This window comes from Microchirus variegatus (assembly GCF_963457635.1).
Source record: "Microchirus variegatus genome assembly, chromosome: 19".
NCBI lineage: Eukaryota > Metazoa > Chordata > Actinopteri > Pleuronectiformes > Soleidae > Microchirus > Microchirus variegatus.
In genome coordinates this window covers 15,224,173-15,245,990 of record NC_139820.1, presented here as the reverse complement: position 1 = coordinate 15,245,990, position 21,818 = coordinate 15,224,173, and the positions used below count along the sequence as shown (strand labels likewise).

At 44.0% G+C, this 21,818-nt stretch overlaps 1 protein-coding gene across 4 annotated transcripts in view; it reads left to right on the top strand.

Annotated features, from left to right (window-relative positions):
* zmynd8 (zinc finger, MYND-type containing 8) overlaps nucleotides 1–21,818 on the top strand; it is a 54,717-nt gene that overhangs the window by 15,302 nt on the left and 17,597 nt on the right. For 2 of the 4 annotated variants that reach the window (XM_083906396.1, XM_083906395.1), the window contains exons 4-7: nucleotides 12,428–12,649; nucleotides 18,034–18,147; nucleotides 20,882–20,947; nucleotides 21,152–21,244. In XM_083906396.1, the coding sequence (XP_083762522.1) occupies nucleotides 12,428–12,649; nucleotides 18,034–18,147; nucleotides 20,882–20,947; nucleotides 21,152–21,244 (495 nt within the window). Of the gene's footprint in view, nucleotides 1–6,146; nucleotides 6,251–12,427; nucleotides 12,650–18,033; nucleotides 18,148–20,881; nucleotides 20,948–21,151; nucleotides 21,245–21,818 lie in introns of those variants that run through there. The other 2 variants (XM_083906398.1, XM_083906397.1) reach the window with 2 other exon arrangements.

Genomic DNA, 21,818 nt, shown 5'->3' with positions numbered 1-21,818 from the left:
GTGCACAAAGTGTCTTGGGGATCACGAGGCCGACGGCCTTTGCACTCCTAGGTTCCTCTGCAGGAAGGAAGAATGCAGAAAAAGAAACGCCCCAGCGGATCACCACTACCTCCTGTGCCCCAAAAAACCAACCGCTAAACTCGCTACTGGAAAAGAAAAAGGTGAAGAGAAAAAACAAACTTTGCCAGAAGACATATCCAGTCAACTAGAAACCCTCAACAAGACCCTTAAAGCATTTACAGGCAAAGCGACATTGAGCGTATACCAAGCAGGACAAAGTGACCCAGACGACTTGAAAGAACACCCAGGCCTTTTTATGTTCGTGTCTGCCAAAGCCAAGGGCGGAGTCAGTCTCGGGACTTTCGTAGATCCCGGTTCCGACACCAATTACATCACACACCAAGCGGCCAGGAAGCTTGGGTTGGTCGGCACACCAGCCTTAATAACCATCAGCGGAGTCGATAAGATGAAGGTGAGGAAAAAGAAGGGAACCAAGAGGTACCGTGTGACAATAGAGACACGGACCCCAAGGGGGACACTGAGGCACCACCAAATGATTTGCTATGGACTGGACACTATATGCGAAGTGAGGCACGTAATAACGCCGGAACGCCTACAGCAGATCTTCCCAGGCGTCAAGCTGGAGGATCTGACACGCCCGAAGAAAATCGACCTGCTGATCAGTGTGAGAGAAGGGGCTATTGCCCCCCACACCTTACAAATAGTTGGCAACCTAGTACTATCGGACGGTCCCCTAGGCAAGATCGTGAGTGGAACCCATCCCGCCCTTTTCGAGGACGTGGAGTTGGAAAAACATCTGAGAAGCTTTAGGACAGCAGCATGCAGCTCGGAGGTCCTTGAGTGGCTCAAGTGGGACAGCATCGGAGCCGCCTGCATTCCTGCATGCGGAGGATGTCGTTGCGGAAAGTGCTCACCTGGAGGAAAAGAAATGTCCTTGGCCGATGAAAAAGAACTTGAGATAATAAAGGCGGGATTGACCTTCAAGGAGAGTGATGCTCACAGCAACCAGTCTCACTGGGACGCTAAGTACCCCTGGAGAGAGGACCCAGCATCCCTCCCCAATAACAGGAAGGCCGTGGAAGCAACATTCTTAAGAACAGAGAAACAGCTCATGAAGGACCCCTTGTGGAAGGAAACGTACTCAAGGCAAGTCCACGACATGCTGAGTAGAGGGGCTGCTGTCAAACTCAACCAGGAGATGATAAACGGTTGGAAGGGAGCAGTATGGTGGATAAGTCACCTAGTCGCACCAAACCCCCATTCGGCAACCACGCCAGTACGCCTTGTTTGGAATGGCAGCCAAGATTTCAGAGGGGCGAGCTTGAACAACATCTTACTGAAGGGCCCTGACGTCCTCAACCCCATTAGAGTGGTTCTCCTCAGATTCAGGGAGGGAAGGCACACGGCCATTGGAGACATCAAAAAAATGTACAACTCGGTGTGGCTGGGAGAACAAGAGGTCCACGTGCATCGATTCCTGTGGAGGGACTCACCAACGGACGAAATTGAGGACTATGCCGTCGTAAGAGTGAACATGGGGGACAAACCCGCCGGATGCATCGCACAAGTAGCCATGCGCAAGACCGTGCAATTGCCCCAGTTCGCCAGCATGAAGGAAGCCAAGGAAGTCATCGAAGAAAACGCCTACGTCGACGACCTTCTCGTCTCCCACAATAACCCACAACGCCTAGATGAGATCCTGAACGGAGTAGAAAAGATCCTGAAGGTCGGGGGCTTTTACCTTAAGCCTTGGGTCCGGTCAGGTCAAAGTGGGAGGAAGGACAAGTCGAAACCCACCTTGGTGACCATGGTGTTACCAAACCAACTAAAGGAAGAAGACAACAAAGCCCTAGGAGTTGGCTACCTCGTACTGGAAGACAAGCTTTTTGCGATGGCCTCTATTAATTTCTCAAAGAGAAAGAAGAAAATGAGGGCCGGCATTGACCTCACAAAGGAAGAGGTGGACACAAAAACACCAAACCCATTAACTCGCCGTAATCTACTGAGCCAGGTCGCTGGGTTGTACGACCCCATCGGCCTAGTAACACCTGTGAAGCAGAAAGGCGTGATCCTAGTGAGGAAAGCCTTCCAGGAAGCTGGTAAACTCACCAAAGACACTTGGGATGAACCCCTCTCCGAAGAGCTCCGAGCAAGCGCTGTAGAACTATTCAAAGAATACACCCGTCTGAGCCGTGTCAAATTCTGCAGGAGCCTCACACCCCCCAACTGGATGGGCAAACCTTGGGGGATTACGTTCTCTGATGGGAGCAGTGAATCCTACGGTGCTGCATTGTACTTTCGCTGGGAAACTTCAAACGGTATAGTCACTCGCCTAGTAGAATCGAAAGCCAAGTTAACACCCCTCGACCAGAAGGGCGACGCAGTTAAAGCAGAAGTTTGTGGGGCTGTCTTCGCTACTCGCCTGAAAGAGTATGTACTGAAGCATGGAAGGTTAGGCGTAGAGAAATGGTTCCACTTCGTCGACAGCCAGACAGTGCTAGGAGCCATTCAGAGGGAAAGCTATGGGTTCCAGACGTTCTTCGCAAACAGAGTCGGGGAGATTCAAAAGGCCGGACCTGTAACTGACTGGTGGTGGATCCCAGGCGAAGTCAATATCGCCGACCTAGTCACAAGGGGGTGCTCGCCTGAAGGGCTCAATAGCAACTCCGTGTGGCAAAAAGGACCCAAGTTTCTATCCAGTCCAGTCGAAGAGTGGCCCATGAAATCCGCCGCGGTGGTGGCAGCCGAAGCCAGGGAAACAGTCAACAAACTCCAGAGGAAAGCCTTCACAGCAGTTCTTACCAGGGCTCAAGTAAAAAGAGGACAAGGAACCGTGAAACCAACCCTCGCTGAAACCGTGGAAGATGGGGCGCTGTGGGGGGCTGCGCTCGTGGAACAGGTGGACCCAAAGAGGTATAGCTCCTTGACCAAACTCTGTAAGGTAATTAGTTACATTCGGAGAGCCGTGAGGAAGTGGCTAGCCTGCTCAGGGAGAGCCCCTACTCCAGCAAAGTGGGAGGCAACACTGACAGTAAGAGAACTCAAAGCCGCGTTCCTAGACCTATGCCTGGCCACCCAACAAGGAACCACATTCCCTGTAACAACACTTAACAGGCTTGTTGTTAGCAACGACAAAGCCTCTGGATTACTGCAGTGCTACGGCAGAGTTCAGAGTTTCAGCCAAGGAGAGCTCGGCGTTCCCCCCAGGGTACCCTTAGTTCCCTACAATGCCTGGCTCAGCACCCTTCTCGCGCAGGAAGCCCACAAAATTAACCACAAGGGTGTTGCCGGAACACTGCTCCGGGTAAGGTCCAGGGCTTGGGTGGTACAGGGGCCTAGGGTTGTCAGAAAGATCATCGATTCTTGCGTGCATTGCCGTAAAACCAAAGCAAGCCTCCCCCTTGAACGAACCGAACCAGCCTCACCCTTCGAGTTAACAGCACTTGACCTCTTTGGCCCTTACACCATCAGAGATACTGTTAGACGGAGAACAAAGATGAAAGTGTGGGGTGTAGTGTTTAGCTGTATGGCGTCAAGGGCGATACACGCCGACATCGTAGAAGACTTGTCAACAGAAGGGTTCCTGAAGACATACCAGCGCTTCACAGCTCTCAGGGGCCACCCGAGAAAGCTTTGGTCAGACCAAGGGACCAATTTTGTAGGTGCCAGGCCAGTGCTGAAGGAGCTTTATAGGCTCCTAAATACTATTGACAAGGACCAAATCCAGACAAAGGCAGCAGTCGCAGGGACCGACTGGACTTGGGTGCTTCACCCAGCTGACTCCCCACACCGAAACGGAGCAGCCGAAGCAGCAGTCCGCATACTCAAGAGGGCACTGAGTAACGTTGGCGAAGAGGGAAACTTGCTCACCAGGAATATTGCAGTCGGAGACTTAGTGTGGTTGGCAGACCAGAACGCATTGAGGGGCCGATTCAGGCTGGGTCGAGTCGTGGAGGTATATCCCGATGCGAAAGGCGTGGTACGAGACGCAAAGGTGAAAACCTGCCAGAGTTGTCCAGTCTCCGATGGACATCGCAAGAGGAGTCAGGGGGTGGAAAGCCATCTCTCCACCACCCTCCACAGGGATGTCAGGCGACTGGTAGTCCTGCTACCAGTGGAGGAGCAGAAGTAAACCATCACCACCAAGACACCATGAGGACACTAGTTCATCCTGGACTGATCGGCATGTAATCAATGTACGTTGTTTATGGAACAAACCTTTAATTGTGCACGTAGAGTGAAATGTGAAATGTGTTGATGTAGGTAGCATGTATCATTGATGGATTAACTGTAATCTGTAATCTCTAAAACTGTTTGGATTGTTGTTGTGGCTTACTTGGGTTCAAGAACCAGGAAGCCAAGTGGGAGGTGTAGAACTTTCTGGCAGTTATTCAGCGCATTCTGTACGGAATCAGAGTGAGATCGTCATCAAAGCAATCGCAATCAAAGCCTTAACATCCAAGGCACTTCTTATATATAACCAACCCCTTATTTGTGTGTTTTCATCTGTAACTGATCATCAGAACCTTTATGCTTTGCCGGTTTACAACCTATTAAGTAGTGTATTGAGTTGTGTTTAGAATAAAACCTCTTAAAGACACTCGAGTTGTCCGCCATACTTGTTCTGGTCGCCCTTTCCAGAGGGTAGTTTATTGAGCTGTAAGAAGCAGACGATAAAAATCTGGACACTGACAGTGTGAACTTTTGCATAATATTAATGTTAACTTATTGTAACTTGGAATTTTAGATTTATATTAAAGTCGCACTTTATCATTGTATATGTATTTACATATAATGGACACTATTTTATTGTGTATAAAATATTTAAAATGTGAAAATAACAATATGTGTATTTATTAAAAGTATTTTATATGTTCATTCATCAACACTGTAGATGGCGGTAATGAGGCTTAAGTGCTTCGCACCACCCGCCATTCAAACAGTAGAACAAGGACGCACTGCTGTTCCAATTGAAGAATCATGCTCCTGTACTCCCGTACTTGGCAAGGATGTACTTCAGTCGTACTTCTACAAGTATGTACTTTCCAAGTAAGCAAGTACAGAAATGCAAGATAAGTATAGCTTTAATTGTAGAAAACTGTCCAAACTTTTTTCAGGGTGTTGCAAAGCATCACATTCTATTTGTTGTACAGTATATTTGCAAAATAAAATTAGCTTTGTCAAAACCCAGTGTGAAAACCCTGAACAGCTTTTCTTTGTCCTTTTGTTAAATAAAGGATCCCATTAATTGTATTTAGAGTATAAGATTCAAGATTCAAAGTGTTTATTGTCATATGCACAGTAAAGAAACACGTTTCCCTGTACAATGAAATTCTTACTTTGCTGTCCACTCAAAAATACCAGCATAAAGTAGAAAGAAATATTTTAAAAAGTATAATATACATAAGAAAAAATAGTAAATAAATATTACCAAAAACTCCTGTACCTCCGTCCTGAGGGCAGGAGTGTAAACAGTCCATGTTGTGGGTGGGTGCTGTCCTTTATGATGGTGGCAGCTCTCCTGTGGACTCTGCGGTGGTAGATGCTGTGCAGAGAGGGCAGTGGAGACCTGGTGATTCTCTCAGCTGTCTTTACCACTCTCTGCAGGCGTTTGCGGTCCATGGCCGTAGTGCTGCCGTACCTAGCGGTGATGCAGTTGGTCAGACTGCTCTCCACGACACAGCTGTAGAAGTTGCTGAGGATCTTTGTCAACATGCCAAACTTCCTCAGCCTCCTCAGAAAATACAGCCGTTGCTGTGCTTTCTTGACCAGCTGTGTTGTGTTGGTGGTCCACGTGAAGTCCTCAGTGATGTGGACCCCGAGGTACTTAAAGCTGCTCACCCGCTCCACTTCAAGATCCCGGATAAACAGTGGTTGGTGAGGTCTCCTCTCCTTCCTCATGTCCACTATCATCTCCTTCGTCTTGTCTGTGTTTAGGGTGAGGTTGTTGTCCTCGCACCAAGAAACCAGACTGGCCACCTCCATCCTGTAGGCCGCTTCGTCCGCCGCGGTGATGCATCCTATCACTGCAGTGTGGGAGGCGACACAGTCATGTGTGAACAGGGTGTAGAGGATGGGGCTGAGGACACATCCTTGTGGAGTGCCAATGTTTGTTATGATGCTGGCTGATGTCCTATTGCTGATCCTGACAGTCTGGGGTCTGCCAGTCAGAAAGTCAAGGAGCCAGTCGCAGAGGGTGGGGTGGATACCAAGTGTGGACAGCTTGTGGGTGAGTTTGTAGGGGATGACCGTGTTGAAGGCGGAGCTGTAGTCTACAAAGAGTATCCTGATGTAGGACTCTTTGTTTTCCAGGTGGGATAAGAGCTATTTGTTATTTATTTGGTATTTTATGAGCTGGTTTGGTAGTATTAATGATTTTTGTCGATTATATTGTTTTCATTATACTCAAACTTTTTGATTATCACTATTTGTTAGTATTATCAAGCTTAGTGCAGCTAACCCATGTCTGAGTAAACACAAGTCAAGGCCAGCTGCAAATGTGGCTGTCCGACAACATGCAAAAGGAAAGAACACACAGTATCACAGTATTTTGATACTTCCCAGTTACCATATGTTGTTAACATGATTCATGTGACAGCAGCATGAGTAGGGCTTTGGCATTTCTCTCTCTCTCTCTCTCTCTCTCTCTCTCTCTCTCTCTCTCTCTCTCTCTCTCTCTCTCTCTCTCTCTCTCTCTCTCTCTCTCTCTCTCTCCTGATCATTCTCACCATTACACAACAAACTCTCTAAAAACATCATGTTGTTCTTGCAAACATACATGACATCAGTGTGCATTCACATAAAGAGTGAGACATGAGATCCACAGGAGACACATACAGGGAGGGACGTTAATACCAGGACTGATCTTGGCCATAGTTACATACATTTATCTGCATTTGATGAACTACCATCAAAGCAGCTGTGTGCACATTTGATGTTATTCATGAGTTGTTTAATGGTACTGAATGGCTGTAAGGAATGCACAATATCACACATGTCCGGCATCCCTCGTGCATTTATTTCAGCCATTGCAGCTTCAGTACCATTGGACAGCTCATGAATAACAGCAAACTTTCCCAGTAAGCACAGACTTTAAACATTATGCTGGCCACAGGAGGAGAACAGACACTTTTAAATGACACTCGGGTAATTTGGAAACTAAGAGATAAATGTAGTTAAGTTATTGAATTTCAAGTCAACATAAAAAAGTGCTTAGAGTAACAAATGCATAACAGAACAGTGCTGCACTTTCTAAGTTATATACTGTTATAGTTATAGTTAAAGGCATATATAAATATAATAGGCCCCCCTGCTGAATCAAACACAAATAGAAGCAGGAGCAAAGAATTACAAGCGCAAGATCAAACCACTAACCTCTCATTTTAAGCTCAAATATGCTTCATTTTGGTGGTTAAATGCAAAGGAACTGAGAGTCCAGTGCTGTAAACTGCTGCCAGGCTGCACTGTGGCCCAGGACAAAGGTCAGCTGATGCTGCTGACCACTGATACAAATAAAACTCATGATAACTTGCTGTTGAATTTTCAAAATTGATAAATGTATCAGTGGAACATGTCAGGATCAATGATTGTTTTCCACAGACTAATCATGCATTTGGACAGCCTAACCAGTCTTACCTTAACCATAACCAGTTAGTGCCTAACCTTAACCTTAATCTGACCACAATTCAAATCTAAATTGAACCAGTTCCTCAGAAATCTGACTCATTAGGACTGAAAAGGCACTGTTTATGCCAGAAAATGTCCGAAAGAGGAAAAAACTGCTTCTACAGGTTAAAGTGTCAAGTATTTATTGATTTTTTTTATTTATTTAGGCAGTTCTCCCCGTGTGTGCATGGGTTTTCTATGGGTTCTCTGGCTTCCTCCCACAGTACAAAAACATGCAATATGGGGATTAGGTAAATTGGTCTCTCTAAATTGACTGTAGGTGTGAGTGGTTGTTTGTCTCTATGTGTGTCCCTGTGATGGTGACCTGTCCAGGGTGTGACCCCGCCTATCGCCCTATGTCAGCTGAGATTGGCACAGCACCCCCGTGACCCTCATGTGGAGGATAAAGCAGTAACGTGGATGGATTGATTTAGTCATAGTTTATTTTTTAAAGGGACAGATACAACACAGACAGTACTGCTAACAGTTGTCCGAATGCATGCACCATAGTGTTTCCAGCAAATGCTAATTTGCAGCACTTGTCCCAAGAAGGGCTTTTATGACAGGAAGATGGTGATAATATAAAGTTAAACTAAGTATAAAACATACAATAAAAACACATTTACTAACATTACATCAAACATTACATCCAAGGACTAGACATACATGCAGGTTTATTACTGAATCAACCAGGATTTGTTAGCGTTTTTAAAAAATTGATTTCAAATGATCAGGTAGCAAAGTTCCTGAGCAAAAGATGTTTTACAGAATGAATACTTACAGTTTCCACTTGATGCTGCTGCTCTATAGTTTCTGGATGTGTTTACAAAGAGGTGGAGGAGCAAGGGCATTTAAGCATTTATAGTGAAAATCAATACAATTATCAAAGCTCAAGATCTTGTATTTATGTAGTTAAAATATGACAATGATGGTACCTTAATTGTTTTCTATCCAAGACTTTCAAGGCTACTACAGACTGGTTTGTCTAATACCAGACAGTCAGTCCATAGGATGATTGAATTTAGACACACCAAGGCACAGACAAATCTGAATAAGTTTCTTATCATTATAAAACAGTTAAGGTTATCTTTAATTGTGGGACCCCGTCTTACACTTGAATAAAGGAATGATTCTGGCTTTCTTTAACCTTGAGTGGAACCCTAATTACAGTTTTTCTCAGTCACTTTGGTGCTTTTCTCACATCACTATTAACATTTCTCAAAACAGTTAGTGCAAACTGCAAAACCTAGTGGATAACCTGCAAAAGCATGTCACTTGCTCAAAATGGATAGTCCATTCCTCAAAAGTAAGTATTCATGTCAATGAAACTGCCAGTGTCATCAAAATGAGACGTCTTGACACCATCGTTTATGAACAAGATCGTCAAATGGCTTTGTCTTGTTTTCATTACGACTCTTTATTCTCTCAGTGTTTTCCAATGCAAAAAAGGGTCAGAACACGGTGACGCTACCTGAAAATGCTCAAGACAGCACTATACACTACATGTGCAGCCATTTGAAAACTACAGTAAAGTTACACATTACTGTAGTTAGGGGAGTAAGTGAGATATTATGAGATGTTGGATTACTGTCCAATACTATACATACCTGTTCTCCCTAAGAAACGTTTGAATGATTGAATTCACAGTGGTTCTTCCAACATTTGGTTGCACCCTCCGACCAGCCTCAGCCATTGTGATGCTGTGATTGACAACATCTAATTTCATTAGGACTCTGCCTATGTGTTTGGTCTCTTCTCCCTCTTCCCCTGTTTTGTCCCCTTCCCCTTCCTCCCCACATCCTCTCCCCTCTTCCACGATGCTGACTTTCAGAATTGTAGAAATGTTTCACACTATGTCCTGCTCGGTTCACATATGTTTGCCAAGTGAGGGTTCATGGGATTCATCCCTGAGTGACTGTGAACAAGTGGCTTGTCATTGGTTACAGCTAATACTTCACACACCTCCTCATGAGTGAGAGCTGAAGTTCACCTGAGAGCAATTGTTCAATTTAGGAGACATTTCCAGGAAAGAAATGAAAGAAAGAAAGGTATAAAATTAGCTTGAGAGAATTGAACTAGTTCAACAGTTTTGTATGAAATGACTCAAGCAATGAAATGAAGGCTATTAGTTTATTTATTTATTTATTATAGACTATTCAGCATCCATAAGTATAGTTCATTTTGACTGACATGAAGCAAATGATAATGTTATAAAACAGCAGAGACTTGTATTAAAGCAACTGATACATGTCCAAAAGAAGAAGGAGAAATAGTTACTATGATGTGCACAAATGACTAAATGTTATGAGAATTTTCATTCTGATCTGAGAAAAGCACCAACGTGTCTGAGAAAAACTGTAATGTGACTTCTAATGTTAAACCTGTTCTACTGTTTCATGTTGACAAATAGCTGCTGTGAAATACAGTTAGGTCCATAAATCTTTGGACATTGGCACAGTTCTCTTTATTTTGGCTCTATACACCACTACAATGGATTTGAAATGAAACGAACAAGATGTGCTTTAACTGCACACTTTCAGCTTTAATTTGAGAGTATTTACATCCAAATCAAGTGAACGTTGTAGGAATTACAACACTTTCTATATGTGCCTCCCACTTTTTAGGGGACCAAAAGTAATTGGACAAACTAAACAATCATAAATCAAGCTTTCATTGTTTAATACTTGGTTACAAATCCTTTGCAGTCAATTCCAGCCTGAAGTCTGGAAGACATAGACATCAACAGACACTGGGTTTCATCCCTGGTGATGCTCTGTGAGGCCTCTACTGACACGCTCTTCAGTTCCTGCTAGTTCTTAGGGCATTTTCCCTTCAGTTTGGTCTCCAGCAAGTGAAATGCTTGGTGGCTTTTGCAGTTTGGTTTGGGTCATCGTCCATCTGCACTGTGATACTCCGTCCAATGAGTTCTGAAGCATTTGGCTGAATATGAGCAGATAATATTGTTGAAAACATTTCAGAATTCATCCTGCTGCTTTTGTCAGCAGTTACATCATCAATAAACACAAGGGAACCAGTTCCATTAGCAGCCATACATGTCCACACCATGACACTACCACCACCATGCTTCACTGATGAGGTGGTATGTTGTGGATCATGAGCAGTTCTTTCCTTCTCCACACTCTTCTCTTCCCATCACTGTGGTACAAGTTGATCTTGGTCTCATCTGTCCAGAGGATGTTCTTCCAGAATTATAACAGCTTTTTAAGTTGTTGTTTGGTAAATTCTAATCTTGTCTTCCTGTTTACGAGGCTCACCAATGGTTTCCATCTTGTGGTGAACCCTCTGTATTCACTCTGGTGAAGTCTTCTTTTGATTGTTGACTTTGAAACACATACACCTACCTCCTGGAGAGTGTTTTTGATCTGGACAACTGTTGTGAAGAGGTTTTTCTTCACCAGGGAAAGCATTCTAGGTCTTTTGGTGTTGCTGAGCTCACTGGTGCATTCTTTCTTTTTAAGAATGTTCCAAACAGTTGATTTGGCCACACCTAATGTTTTTGCTATTTCTCTGATGGGTTTGTTTTGATTTTTCAGCCTAATGATGGCTTCTTCACTGACAGTGACAGCTCCTTGGATCTCATATAGAAAGATTCAAAATGCAAATGTCACTCCTGGAATCAACTCCAGAACTTTTCCCTGTGTCATTGAAGATGAAATAATGAGGGAATAGCCCACAATTGTCCATGAAATAGCTTTTCAGTCAATTGTCCAATTACTTTTGGTCCCCTAAAAAGTGGGAGGCACATATAGAAAGTGTTGTAATTCCTACACCGTTCACTTGATTTGGATGTAAATGCCCTCAAATTAAAGCTGAAAGCTGAGTGTGCAGTTAAAGCACATCTTGTTTGTTTCATTTCAAATCCATTGTAGTGGTGCATAGAGCCAAAATAAAGAGAACTGTGTCGATGTCCAAATATTTATGGGCCTAACTGTAGGTCAATTACACCAGGTTCATTCAACACATGCTTGAGCTTTACATGCATATGTTGTATCAGTTTGACCAACGTTAAGTCACATCATTCCAATCCACATGCCACTGATCACAGAATTTGACGGACATTAAAACAACAAAATTGGTGGTGCCTTGACACTTTTGCCCAACACTTTAAATCCTTCTTCAAATAAACTGATTAACAGAAAACTTTGTGAAGTTACTTGAAGTTGCATGTATCTATAAATGCATAGAAATATGCTTGAAAGTGAGATGAAAGTGTCATTTTTGTCAAAGAAAAACAGCTGCATCATTGTATGTTTGCTTGTTTGCTTGCTTTTTTTTGCTAAATGTTCAAATATAACAGACGTTACACAAAGAAAAACATACACAGAAGAACAAAAAAGGTGCCACAGTGTACAGTATCTGTAGTAGTAGTAGTAGACAAATGTCAGGACCTTTACTTTTCAGTGTTTGCGGATCAAGTGGAAGTTAATCAACACACATTTTGTGGGAAACTCATTTGTGACTCTTACAGGAAACTTAAGCCTGTTTTATTTTGTTATACACAATCAGTATATTAGAGTATTTAGATGTGGCAGATAAAAGACCCACATAATGTGTCATGTGTTGTAAATTGATTACAATTTTCACATCCTCATGAAGCAGCACTTAGCAGAGGCACACAGTCATCTTCAGTGTTGGTGTACTTCATGTGTGCTTGGCTATTCCAATCTCTGGCCTGATGTTGACCCTCTCAAACTTTGTGTTTCTTTTGCCTGCATTTCAGTCAGAACTAAGGCACGGCCCCTTTTACTATGTGAAGCAGCCAGCACTCACCACAGACCCTGTCGATGTTGTACCGCAGGACGGAAGGAATGACTTCTACTGCTGGCTGTGCCACCGCGAGGGCCAGGTGCTCTGCTGTGAGCTCTGCCCTAGGGTGTACCATGCCAAGTGCCTCAAACTACCAGCCGAGCCAGAGGGTGACTGGTTCTGTCCGGAGTGTGAGGTATACTCTTCGAGGAATGTGCATAGTGCCTGCGTGTTAGGAACATAATTCAAAGCCTGGGGTCAAAAACTGTTGTTTATTTATAGAGAAACTCTCATTAAAGGTCCAATATGCAATACTTGAGGTAAGCAAGGTAGCTTTATTTGTATAGCATATTTCATACAGAGGGGCAATTCAATGTGCTTTCCATAAAAACAAAATAACAGATGAAACATTAAAACACAATTTTACACAATTATAATACAACTACTATAAAACATAGGAAAATGGAAAAAAAAGAAAATAGTTATACAGAAAGTAAAACATTAACACAATCATTTTCTTTACGTTTATTAAAAATAGTGTACAGCACAGTGCAGCCATAGATCAAAATGTGAAGTGCTTTAAAGAGCTCATAAGCCTATGTGAGGAAATAAATGTTTTCACCTAATTATCAGACCAAATAAATAGTGATTGTGGCTGCTTTATGTTTAAGAAGCTGTCATGCCTATTATGAAAACAAGCATCCTCTTGATCGCTGATCAGAGGCAGCTGGGGAGGAGCTGCAGGTGGAGACAATCACCAGCGTCTTCTTGGAAGTAGGTCAACCACGCCTCCTGCAGAGAGAGAGAAGACACAGAGCAGCAGGGGACAAAAACAAGGAACTTGGAGAATGTGAGAATGTGGATCGTGACACATGTAACATCATGAAGTCGAGATAGAGGAAGTGAATGAGTTTAAATACCTGGGGTCAAGCATCCAAAGCAACGGACAGTGCACAAGAGAGGTGAAGAAGAGAGTGAAGGCAAAGACAGGGTGGAGACGAGTGTCAGGGCTGATGTGTGACAGAAGGAGAGCAGCAAAAGTGAAAGGGAAGGTCTACAAGACAGTAGACCTGCTATGATGTATGATCTGGAGACAGTGGATATGTCTAAAAGACAGGAGGCGGAGCCGAATATGCTGAGATATTCATTGGTCACCTGCAGAGGAGGGATAGCAATTATACTGGGCACAGAATGTTGAAGATGGAGCTGCTGAGCAAGAGAAAAAGAGGAAGACCACAGAGAAGGTTCATGACAAGAGGCTGACATACTTGTGACTATAGAGTTGTGATGTCCTGCTTAAATGGAGCAGAGCGATTAAAAGATACACTGCTCTGTGCTCTTTTGTAAGGAATTAACATGCATTTAATTTTGAGACTATAACAGGGCACTATCATGAGCAAGCAGGGGTATTATTTTCTGCATTGATTCAGTACAATGCATCTAAGAATATGACAGGCAGTGTCAAAATGCGTTTGACTTACAACCCCATTTAAATGCAGCATAGGGTCTAGCATTGTTGTACTGTACTGTACTATATTATATTATACTGTACTATACTATAATGTACTGTACTTTACTATACTATACACTCCTGATCAGAATTTTAAGACCAGTTGAAAAATTGCAAGAATTTACATTTTGCACTGTTGGATCTTAGTAAGAAGGTTCTAAGTAGTGCTTCAAAATGCAAAAAGAAGAAATGGGTGAGATGAGTGAGAAAGTGAGAAAGCCTAAATCTTTTTCTGTCAGGTATCCACACGGTCATGACCTCCTGATGGCAAAGGCAAAAAAGCTTTCTCTCCTTGAACGTGGTCGGATTGCTGAGCTGCATCAGCAAGGCCTCTGGCAGTGTGCCATTGCTGCTGAGGTTGGACGCAGTAAGACAGTCATTTTAAATGTCCTAAAAGATCCTGAGGGTTATGGAACAAAAAGTGGTAGACCCAAAAAATTTCACCGGCCCTGAGCCGAAGGATGCAGTTGTCTTTCTGTCGAGACACGGGACGATCCTCGGCGCAAATTAAGCTTGTCACTGGTGCCAACTGCAGTCCCATAACTATTAGACGAGAGAAGGGTTTTAAGAACAAAAAACGTCTTCAAAGGCCTCGTCTCCTTCAACCCTTTGGAGTTTGAACGACAGCACCAAACATGGGACATTGAAAAGTGGAAGAAAGTTTTATTCCATCCATCCATCCATCCATTTTCCACCGCTTATCCGGGGCCGGGTCGCGGGGGCAGCAGTCTGAGAAGGGACGCCCAGACCTCCCTCTCGCAGGACACTTCCTCCAGCTCTTCCGGGGGGACCCCAAGGCGTTCCCAGGCCAGCCGGGTGACGTAGTCACTCCAGCGTGTCCTGGGTCTTCCTCTGGGTCTCCTCCCGGTGGGACATGCCCGGAGCACCTCCCGAGGGAGGCGTCCAGGGGGCATCCGATTCAGATGCCCGAGCCACCTCAGCTGGCTCCTCTCGATGTGGAGGAGCAGCGGCTCTACTCCGAGCTCCTCCCGGGTGACAGAGCTCCTCACCCTATCTCTAAGGGAGCGCTCCGCCACCCTGCGGAGAAAACTCATTTCAGCCGCTTGTATCCGGGATCTTGTTCTTTCGGTCATAACCCAAAGCTCATGACCATAGGTGAGGGTAGGAACGTAGATTGACCGGTAAATCGAGAGCTTTGCCTTTCGGCTCAGCTCCTTCTTCACCACAACGGACCGATACAACGACCGCATTACTGCGGCCGCTGCACCGATCCGCCTGTCAATCTCACGCTCCATCCTTCCCTCACTCGTGAACAAGACCCCAAGATACTTAAACTCCTCCACCTGAGGCAGGATCTCTCCACTGACCCGGAGGGAGCAAGCCACCTTTTTCCGGTCGAGAACCATGGCCTCGGACTTAGAGGTGCTAATTCTCATCCCCGCCGCTTCACACTCGGCTGAAAACCGCCCCAGCGCATTCTGGAGTTCCTGGTTCGTAGGAGCCATCAAGACCACATCATCTGCAAAGAGCAGAGATGGAATCCAACCGCTCCCGAACTGGACCCCTTCCGGCCCCCGGCTGTGCCTAGAAATTCTGTCCATAAAAATAATGAACAGAACCGGTGACAAAGGGCAGCCCTGCCGGAGTCCGACATGCACTGGGAACAAGTCTGACTTACTGCCGGCGATGCGAACCAAGCTCCTGCTCCGGTCGTACAGGGACCGCACGGCCCTTAGCAAAGGGCCCCCGACCCCATACTCCCGGAGCACCCCCCACAGAATGCCACGAGGGACACGGTCGAAAGCCTTCTCCAAGTCCACAAAACACATGTGGACTGGTTGAGCAAACTCCCATGAACCCTCGAGCACCCTGCGAAGGGTATAGAGCTGGTCCAGTGTTCCACGGCCAGGACGAAAGCCGCATTGTTCCTCTTGAATCCGAGGTTCGACTATCGGCCGAACTCTCCTCTCCAGTACCCTGGAATAGACTTTCCCCGGGAGGCTGAGGAGTGTGATCCCCCGATAGTTGGAACACACCCTCCGATCCCCCTTTTTAAAAAGAGGGACCACCACCCCAGTCTGCCATTCCAGAGGCACTGTCCCCAACCGCCACGCAATGCTGCAGAGACGTGTCAACCAGGACAGCCCTACAGCATCCAGAGACTTAAGGTACTCAGTATTCCTTCCACCGCCCAACGATGTCCCCAGTCGAGATCAACAGCTCCCCACCCCCACTGTAGACAGTGTTGGCGGAGTACTGCTTCCCCCTCCTGAGGCGCCGGACAGTTTGCCAGAATCTCTTCGAGGCCGACCGGTAGTCCTCCTCCATGGCCTCCCCGAACTTTTCCCAGTCCCGAGTTTTTGCTTCTGCGACTGCTCGGGCCGCCGTCCGCTTGGTCTGTCGGTACCTGTCAGCTGCCTCAGGAGTCCCTCGAACCAACCAGGCTCGATAGGACTCCTTCTTCAGCTTGACAGCATCCCTTACTTCCGGCGTCCACCACCGGGTTCGGGGATTGCCGCCACGACAGGCACCGGAGACCTTACGGCCGCAGCTTCGAACAGCCGCGTCCACAATGGAAGTGGAGAACATGGTCCACTCTGACTCAATATCTCCAGCTTCCCTCGGGATCTGGTCAAAGCTCTCCCGGAGGTGGGAGTTGAAGACCTCCCTGACAGGTGATTCCGCCAGGCGTTCCCAACAGACCCTCACAACACGCTTGGGCCTGCCAAGTCTGTCCAGCTTCCTCCCCCGCCAGCGGATCCAACTCACCACCAGGTGGTGATCGGTTGACAGCTCAGCCCCTCTCTTCACCCGAGTGTCCAAGACATGCGGTCGGAGGCCAGATGACACGACCACAAAGTCGATCATTGACCTCCGGCCTAGGGTGTCCTGGTGCCACGTGCACTGATGGACACCCTTATGCTTGAACATGGTGTTTGTTATGGACAAACCATGACTAGCACAGAAGTCCAATAACAAAACACCACTCGGGTTCAGATCGGGGAGGCCATTCCTCCCAATCACGCCCCTCCAGGTCACACTGTCATTACCCACGTGAGCATTGAAGTCTCCCAACAGAACTACGGAGTCCTGTTTTATTCTCTGATGAAATTTTTTTTTAACCTTGACGGTCCTGATGGTTCCAACGTTACTGGCATGACAAGGAGATCCCACCTGAGATGTTTTCTACACAGCACAGTGGAGGGGGCGCCATCCTGATCTGGGGGCTTTTTCCTTCAATGGAACAATGGATCTTCAGGTTGTGCAGTGGCGTCAAACTGCAAATTGCTATGTGGTGTTGCAGGGGGCATCCCTCATGACTGAAGGCCATTGTCTGTGTGCTAATGACTGGGTTTTTCAACAGGACAAAGCTGCAGTTCACAATGCCCGCCTGAAAAAGGACTTCTTCCAGAGAAATAAAAAATCACTCTTTTGAACCATCCTGCGTGTTCCCCTGATCGAAATCACATTGAGAACATTTGGGGTTAGATGGCAAGGGAAGTTTAAAAAAAATGGACACCAGTTCCAGACAGTGGATGCCCTCTGTGAAGCCATCTTCACCACTTGGAGCAACAGTCCCACTCGCCTCCTGGAAACACTAGTATCAAGCATGCTGAAACACAGTTTTTGTTTGCTTTTGCCAGGAGGTCATGATTGTGTGGATAACTGACAGAAAATGGCACTGAATCCACATTTTTGCGAAGATTTAGGCTTTTAAAGGCTGTGGTCTTAAACTTTTTGATCAGCTGATGAACAGCCTATATCAGTTTAATGCTTGTTTGCAATACATTGATGACTCAAAAAAGGTTTTTGTCTCACTCCTATTTCTTCTTTTTGCATTTTGAAGCACTACTTCGAACCTTCTTAAGATCCAACAGTGCAAAATGTAAATTCTTGCAATTTTTCAACTGGTCTTAAACATTTGATCAGGTGTGTAATACTATACTATTTGTTTCCTTATGCAGAATTGTATCCTTAGGCAGAATGTTGCATATTGGACCTTTCATTTTGGATCTACACAGCTAAACACGTTAGCATTACATACATTCTGTGCAGCTAAGGGATGTTAACAATCTGTTCAACAACTTTTCCCTCTTGATGTCTTTTAGAAAATAACTGTTGCCGAGTGCATAGAGACTCAGAGCAAAGCCATGACGATGCTAACTATAGACCAGCTGTCTTACCTTCTAAAGTTTGCCCTTCAGAAGATGAAACAACCAGGTGTAAGTATTCTGGGCCCTCTGCCTCTCTAGGAAATCCATAGTAACAAACTCATTCTATAGTATTGTTCAGTTAGCTTTATGGCAGATGGGTTACTTTCTCCATTTTCACTTAAATTTTGTCTTTTCTTGATTTTTTTTCGATTGCTTATGTCACAAACATTGCTTTTTCTGATCATTGTATTCCCATCAGTTGTGCTAGATGTTCTGATCTGCATCCTAAAGGATAAAACTAGGAATGCACCGATACAGATATCAGTGTCAGGTAAAATTCCGGGGGGGGGGGGGTGGATTTTTTCTGATAATGATAAGGTGACCCATTCAATATGTGCATAAAGAAATACAGTATCAATGTGTTGTTAGATGATAACATAGTCCTTCTTGTGTCCACTAGATGGCAACTTGATAAACAAATATTATTTACATGAATCTAATGTATGATGTAAAACAGCTAAACAGGACACAAGATGTGTCCAGCAACCACATAAAGACAGGGCAGCATATTAAGTCAAGTATTTATTAACTGACCAAGGATCAAGAGCTTTCACAACCTTTACCAGATACATACAACAAACATATGACAAGATAGTGCAGTCAAATTATCAGTCAAAATCATTATTTAGATGTGTTGCTAAATGCATCTTACAATAAACAGCTAATGCATATGAAAGCGTGAACTCTGTGGCACTGGTAAAACCATGTGTACTTATCAGTGAGTGCTGGGACCGTTTAAACCAGCACATTTTTAAAACAGTGAGCTTTTAGGACCTTACCTTCGCTTAGAGCGCAGCCACTAGAGAGGCAAACAACTTATCGGCAGAGGTGGAAAAAGTACTAAAATATTGTACTCAAGTAAAAGTACCAATACTTTGATGAAATATTACCCAAGTAGATGTAAAAAGTAGTTAATTTGAAATGTACTATAAGTAAAAGCTACTTAGTTACTTTGCGTGGGGTGTGAGGGTAGTAGAAATATGACAAGGGGTCAGAAATCCAAAACTATTTTGGAGCTCACGCCCGGCGCGACACAGGATATTACGTCACTTTTGGCCACGCCCTCTATGTTCACGCGCCAGTGCTGGTGATAATCACATCATCATTCGTCTGGTTCTGGTGTATATTTTCCCCCTGTAGGTCTTCATTGTGCTGAATTTTTATTTTTACTCAGTAACAGATAGGATTAAAAAGTAACTAAGTACAATACTTGAGTCAATACGTACTCAAGTAAAATACAAAATCCCGATTTTAAATTGTACTTAAAAAAAAGTATTCAATACAGTAACTTGAGTAAATTTTTATTTAAAAAATCTCGAAAAAAAATTTGTTACTTTCCACCTCTGCTTATCGGGAGACGTGAAGAGAAGAGAATAAATCCCCTCTCTTTGCTCAGTTTACGTATGACGCAAGCACGTTTGTGCATGCAAATAAATCCTCATACCCATTGCATTGGAGGGTATGTTTTTTCGAAAAAAAATTGTTTTTTTACTTTTTGGGGTTAGGGTTTTTGTCAATCAAATCACCCCAAAAGAGGCGGAACCATAAAACATGACTTGAATCTGATGATTCTGATTGGACAATGACAGATAATATGTCTAGAACACTGATAATAACTACCTTTGCTGGCAGAGAAGGCTGAAAGGAATATTAGTACTTAGGATCTTTGGAATTGCTTAGGAAAAAAAAAAAATCTTTCTCCTCCTAGTTGGTATGGTGTCGCCCAAATCGTCCCTATACCCCGTCCAACCCTGGGTATGATGCTGCCCTTGTGTCCTTGTATTTGTATTTGTAACTACCCTGATACTGCTGCATACCACTTTACATTATCTTCAAGTGAACTGAGCAGCTGAGCAGCAATTATTATTATTATTATTATTGTTGTTCATTACATTTCTAGAGCGCTTTTCTAGACACCCAAAGCACTTTACAAATGACCCATTATTAATGAACACATTCTCACTGGTGGTGGTAAGCTACGTGTAGCCACAGCTGCTCTGGAGCAGACTGATGGAAGCGTGGCTGCCAATGTGCGCCAAACGGCCCCTCAGACCAGCACAATCATTCATACATACATTCATTCATCTCATGTTTTTCTGCAATAAGCGGATGTGTCGCAATGTCAGCAGTTTGGAAATACTCTAAGATAAGTAATGAGGACAAAAGTAGAGCAGACTGTAACCTGTTCTCTGCTAGACTGTCAAGAGGAGAGACACAAGTCATATTGATAAAACATCTAAAGAACTAACACAATACAGAGCAAAGGATTTGACACTAAATATGTAGTATTATTCATTTAAATCTAATTCAAGTCTTATCTGTTCTTATATTTTTGCTCATCTAAAAACGTTGTGTTCCATTACGACAGGCTATCTTCTTTTATTTATCTTTTGATGTCAAACCCAAATGTTTTACAGCACAAAGCAATTGTCCTCACTCTTCAAATGCTTTTGGGGGAGACTGTAAATGATTAAACGGTGGCAATAGTATAGAATGTTATATTTTGCTGTAATGTATTAGTACTCAAATCTAAGTGATTGTACTCATTTGGAAAAAGTGGTATCGGTGCATACTTAGCTAAAACATCTGTCCAGCTTACATATTCTATGACTGATTTGCATGTGCAAATGATGTCTAATAACAGAACTAACAATCACAGTCAATGTGCTATTATGGTCCTGTCATGGCTGGAAACCATGAAAGTAAACTGCCAGCTGGTGGTGAGGATCTCACTCTCTTTCAGGATCATCCCCGCTTGTCATCTCGCTCCCCCCATGCAGCTTCCACGCAGAGAAAGACTTTTAATTGGGTAATCTATTACAACACTAACAAGACCCTGTCATGATTTTCTCCTTCATTGTTCCCCCCCCCCCCTCCTTTTGTTTTAAGCAGCTCTTAGAGTTTTCAATAGTAGCATAGCGGTAGCATGTGGATGTACCGTGAATGGGGAAAGTTGTGAATGACTTTGTACCATCACTCTTTTTGTAATTTATATTTCTGCTCAATTTTGTAGACTGAACCCTTCCAGAAACCTGTCTCCCTGGAACAGCATCCAGATTATGCAGAGTACATTTTTCATCCGATGGATCTTTGCACACTTGAGAAGGTAAAAAAACAAAAAAAAAACAGGATGTCACATAGTTACTGAATATGAGAGAAGTCAGATGCTTTCAGACAAACTCCGGGTAATGTCCAGAGAATTGAATCATTCACATATGAAGAATGCAGCTGGATGAAAATGAGCTGCTTTCACAAGAGCAAGATAATCTGTACTTGCTGTGGATTATCTTAAGTGAAGTGACTCAGAGATAGATAGATTGATCTTTAATATGTGTCAAACGATGTAAATGCACGTGTACACTATATACGATCACATGACTCTCCTTCAGCCAGTGCACTGGAGGAAAAGGGTCAAACTCATGGACTCGTGGATGCTGAGGTTTCATGCCTTTTAAAGCCTTTCACACAAGGATTTCTAAATTTCATAATCAACTCAACTCAACTCAACTCTATTTAGAGAGCGCTTTAGGCAGCTATAGCTGGTACAAAGTGCTTAACAGTACAATAAATAAAACATGGCACATAAAACATAGGAGACAAAATAAAAACAATAAAACAATTAAAATATATATATATATATTTATAAACAATAAAACTAAATAACAATGTTTAAACAATAA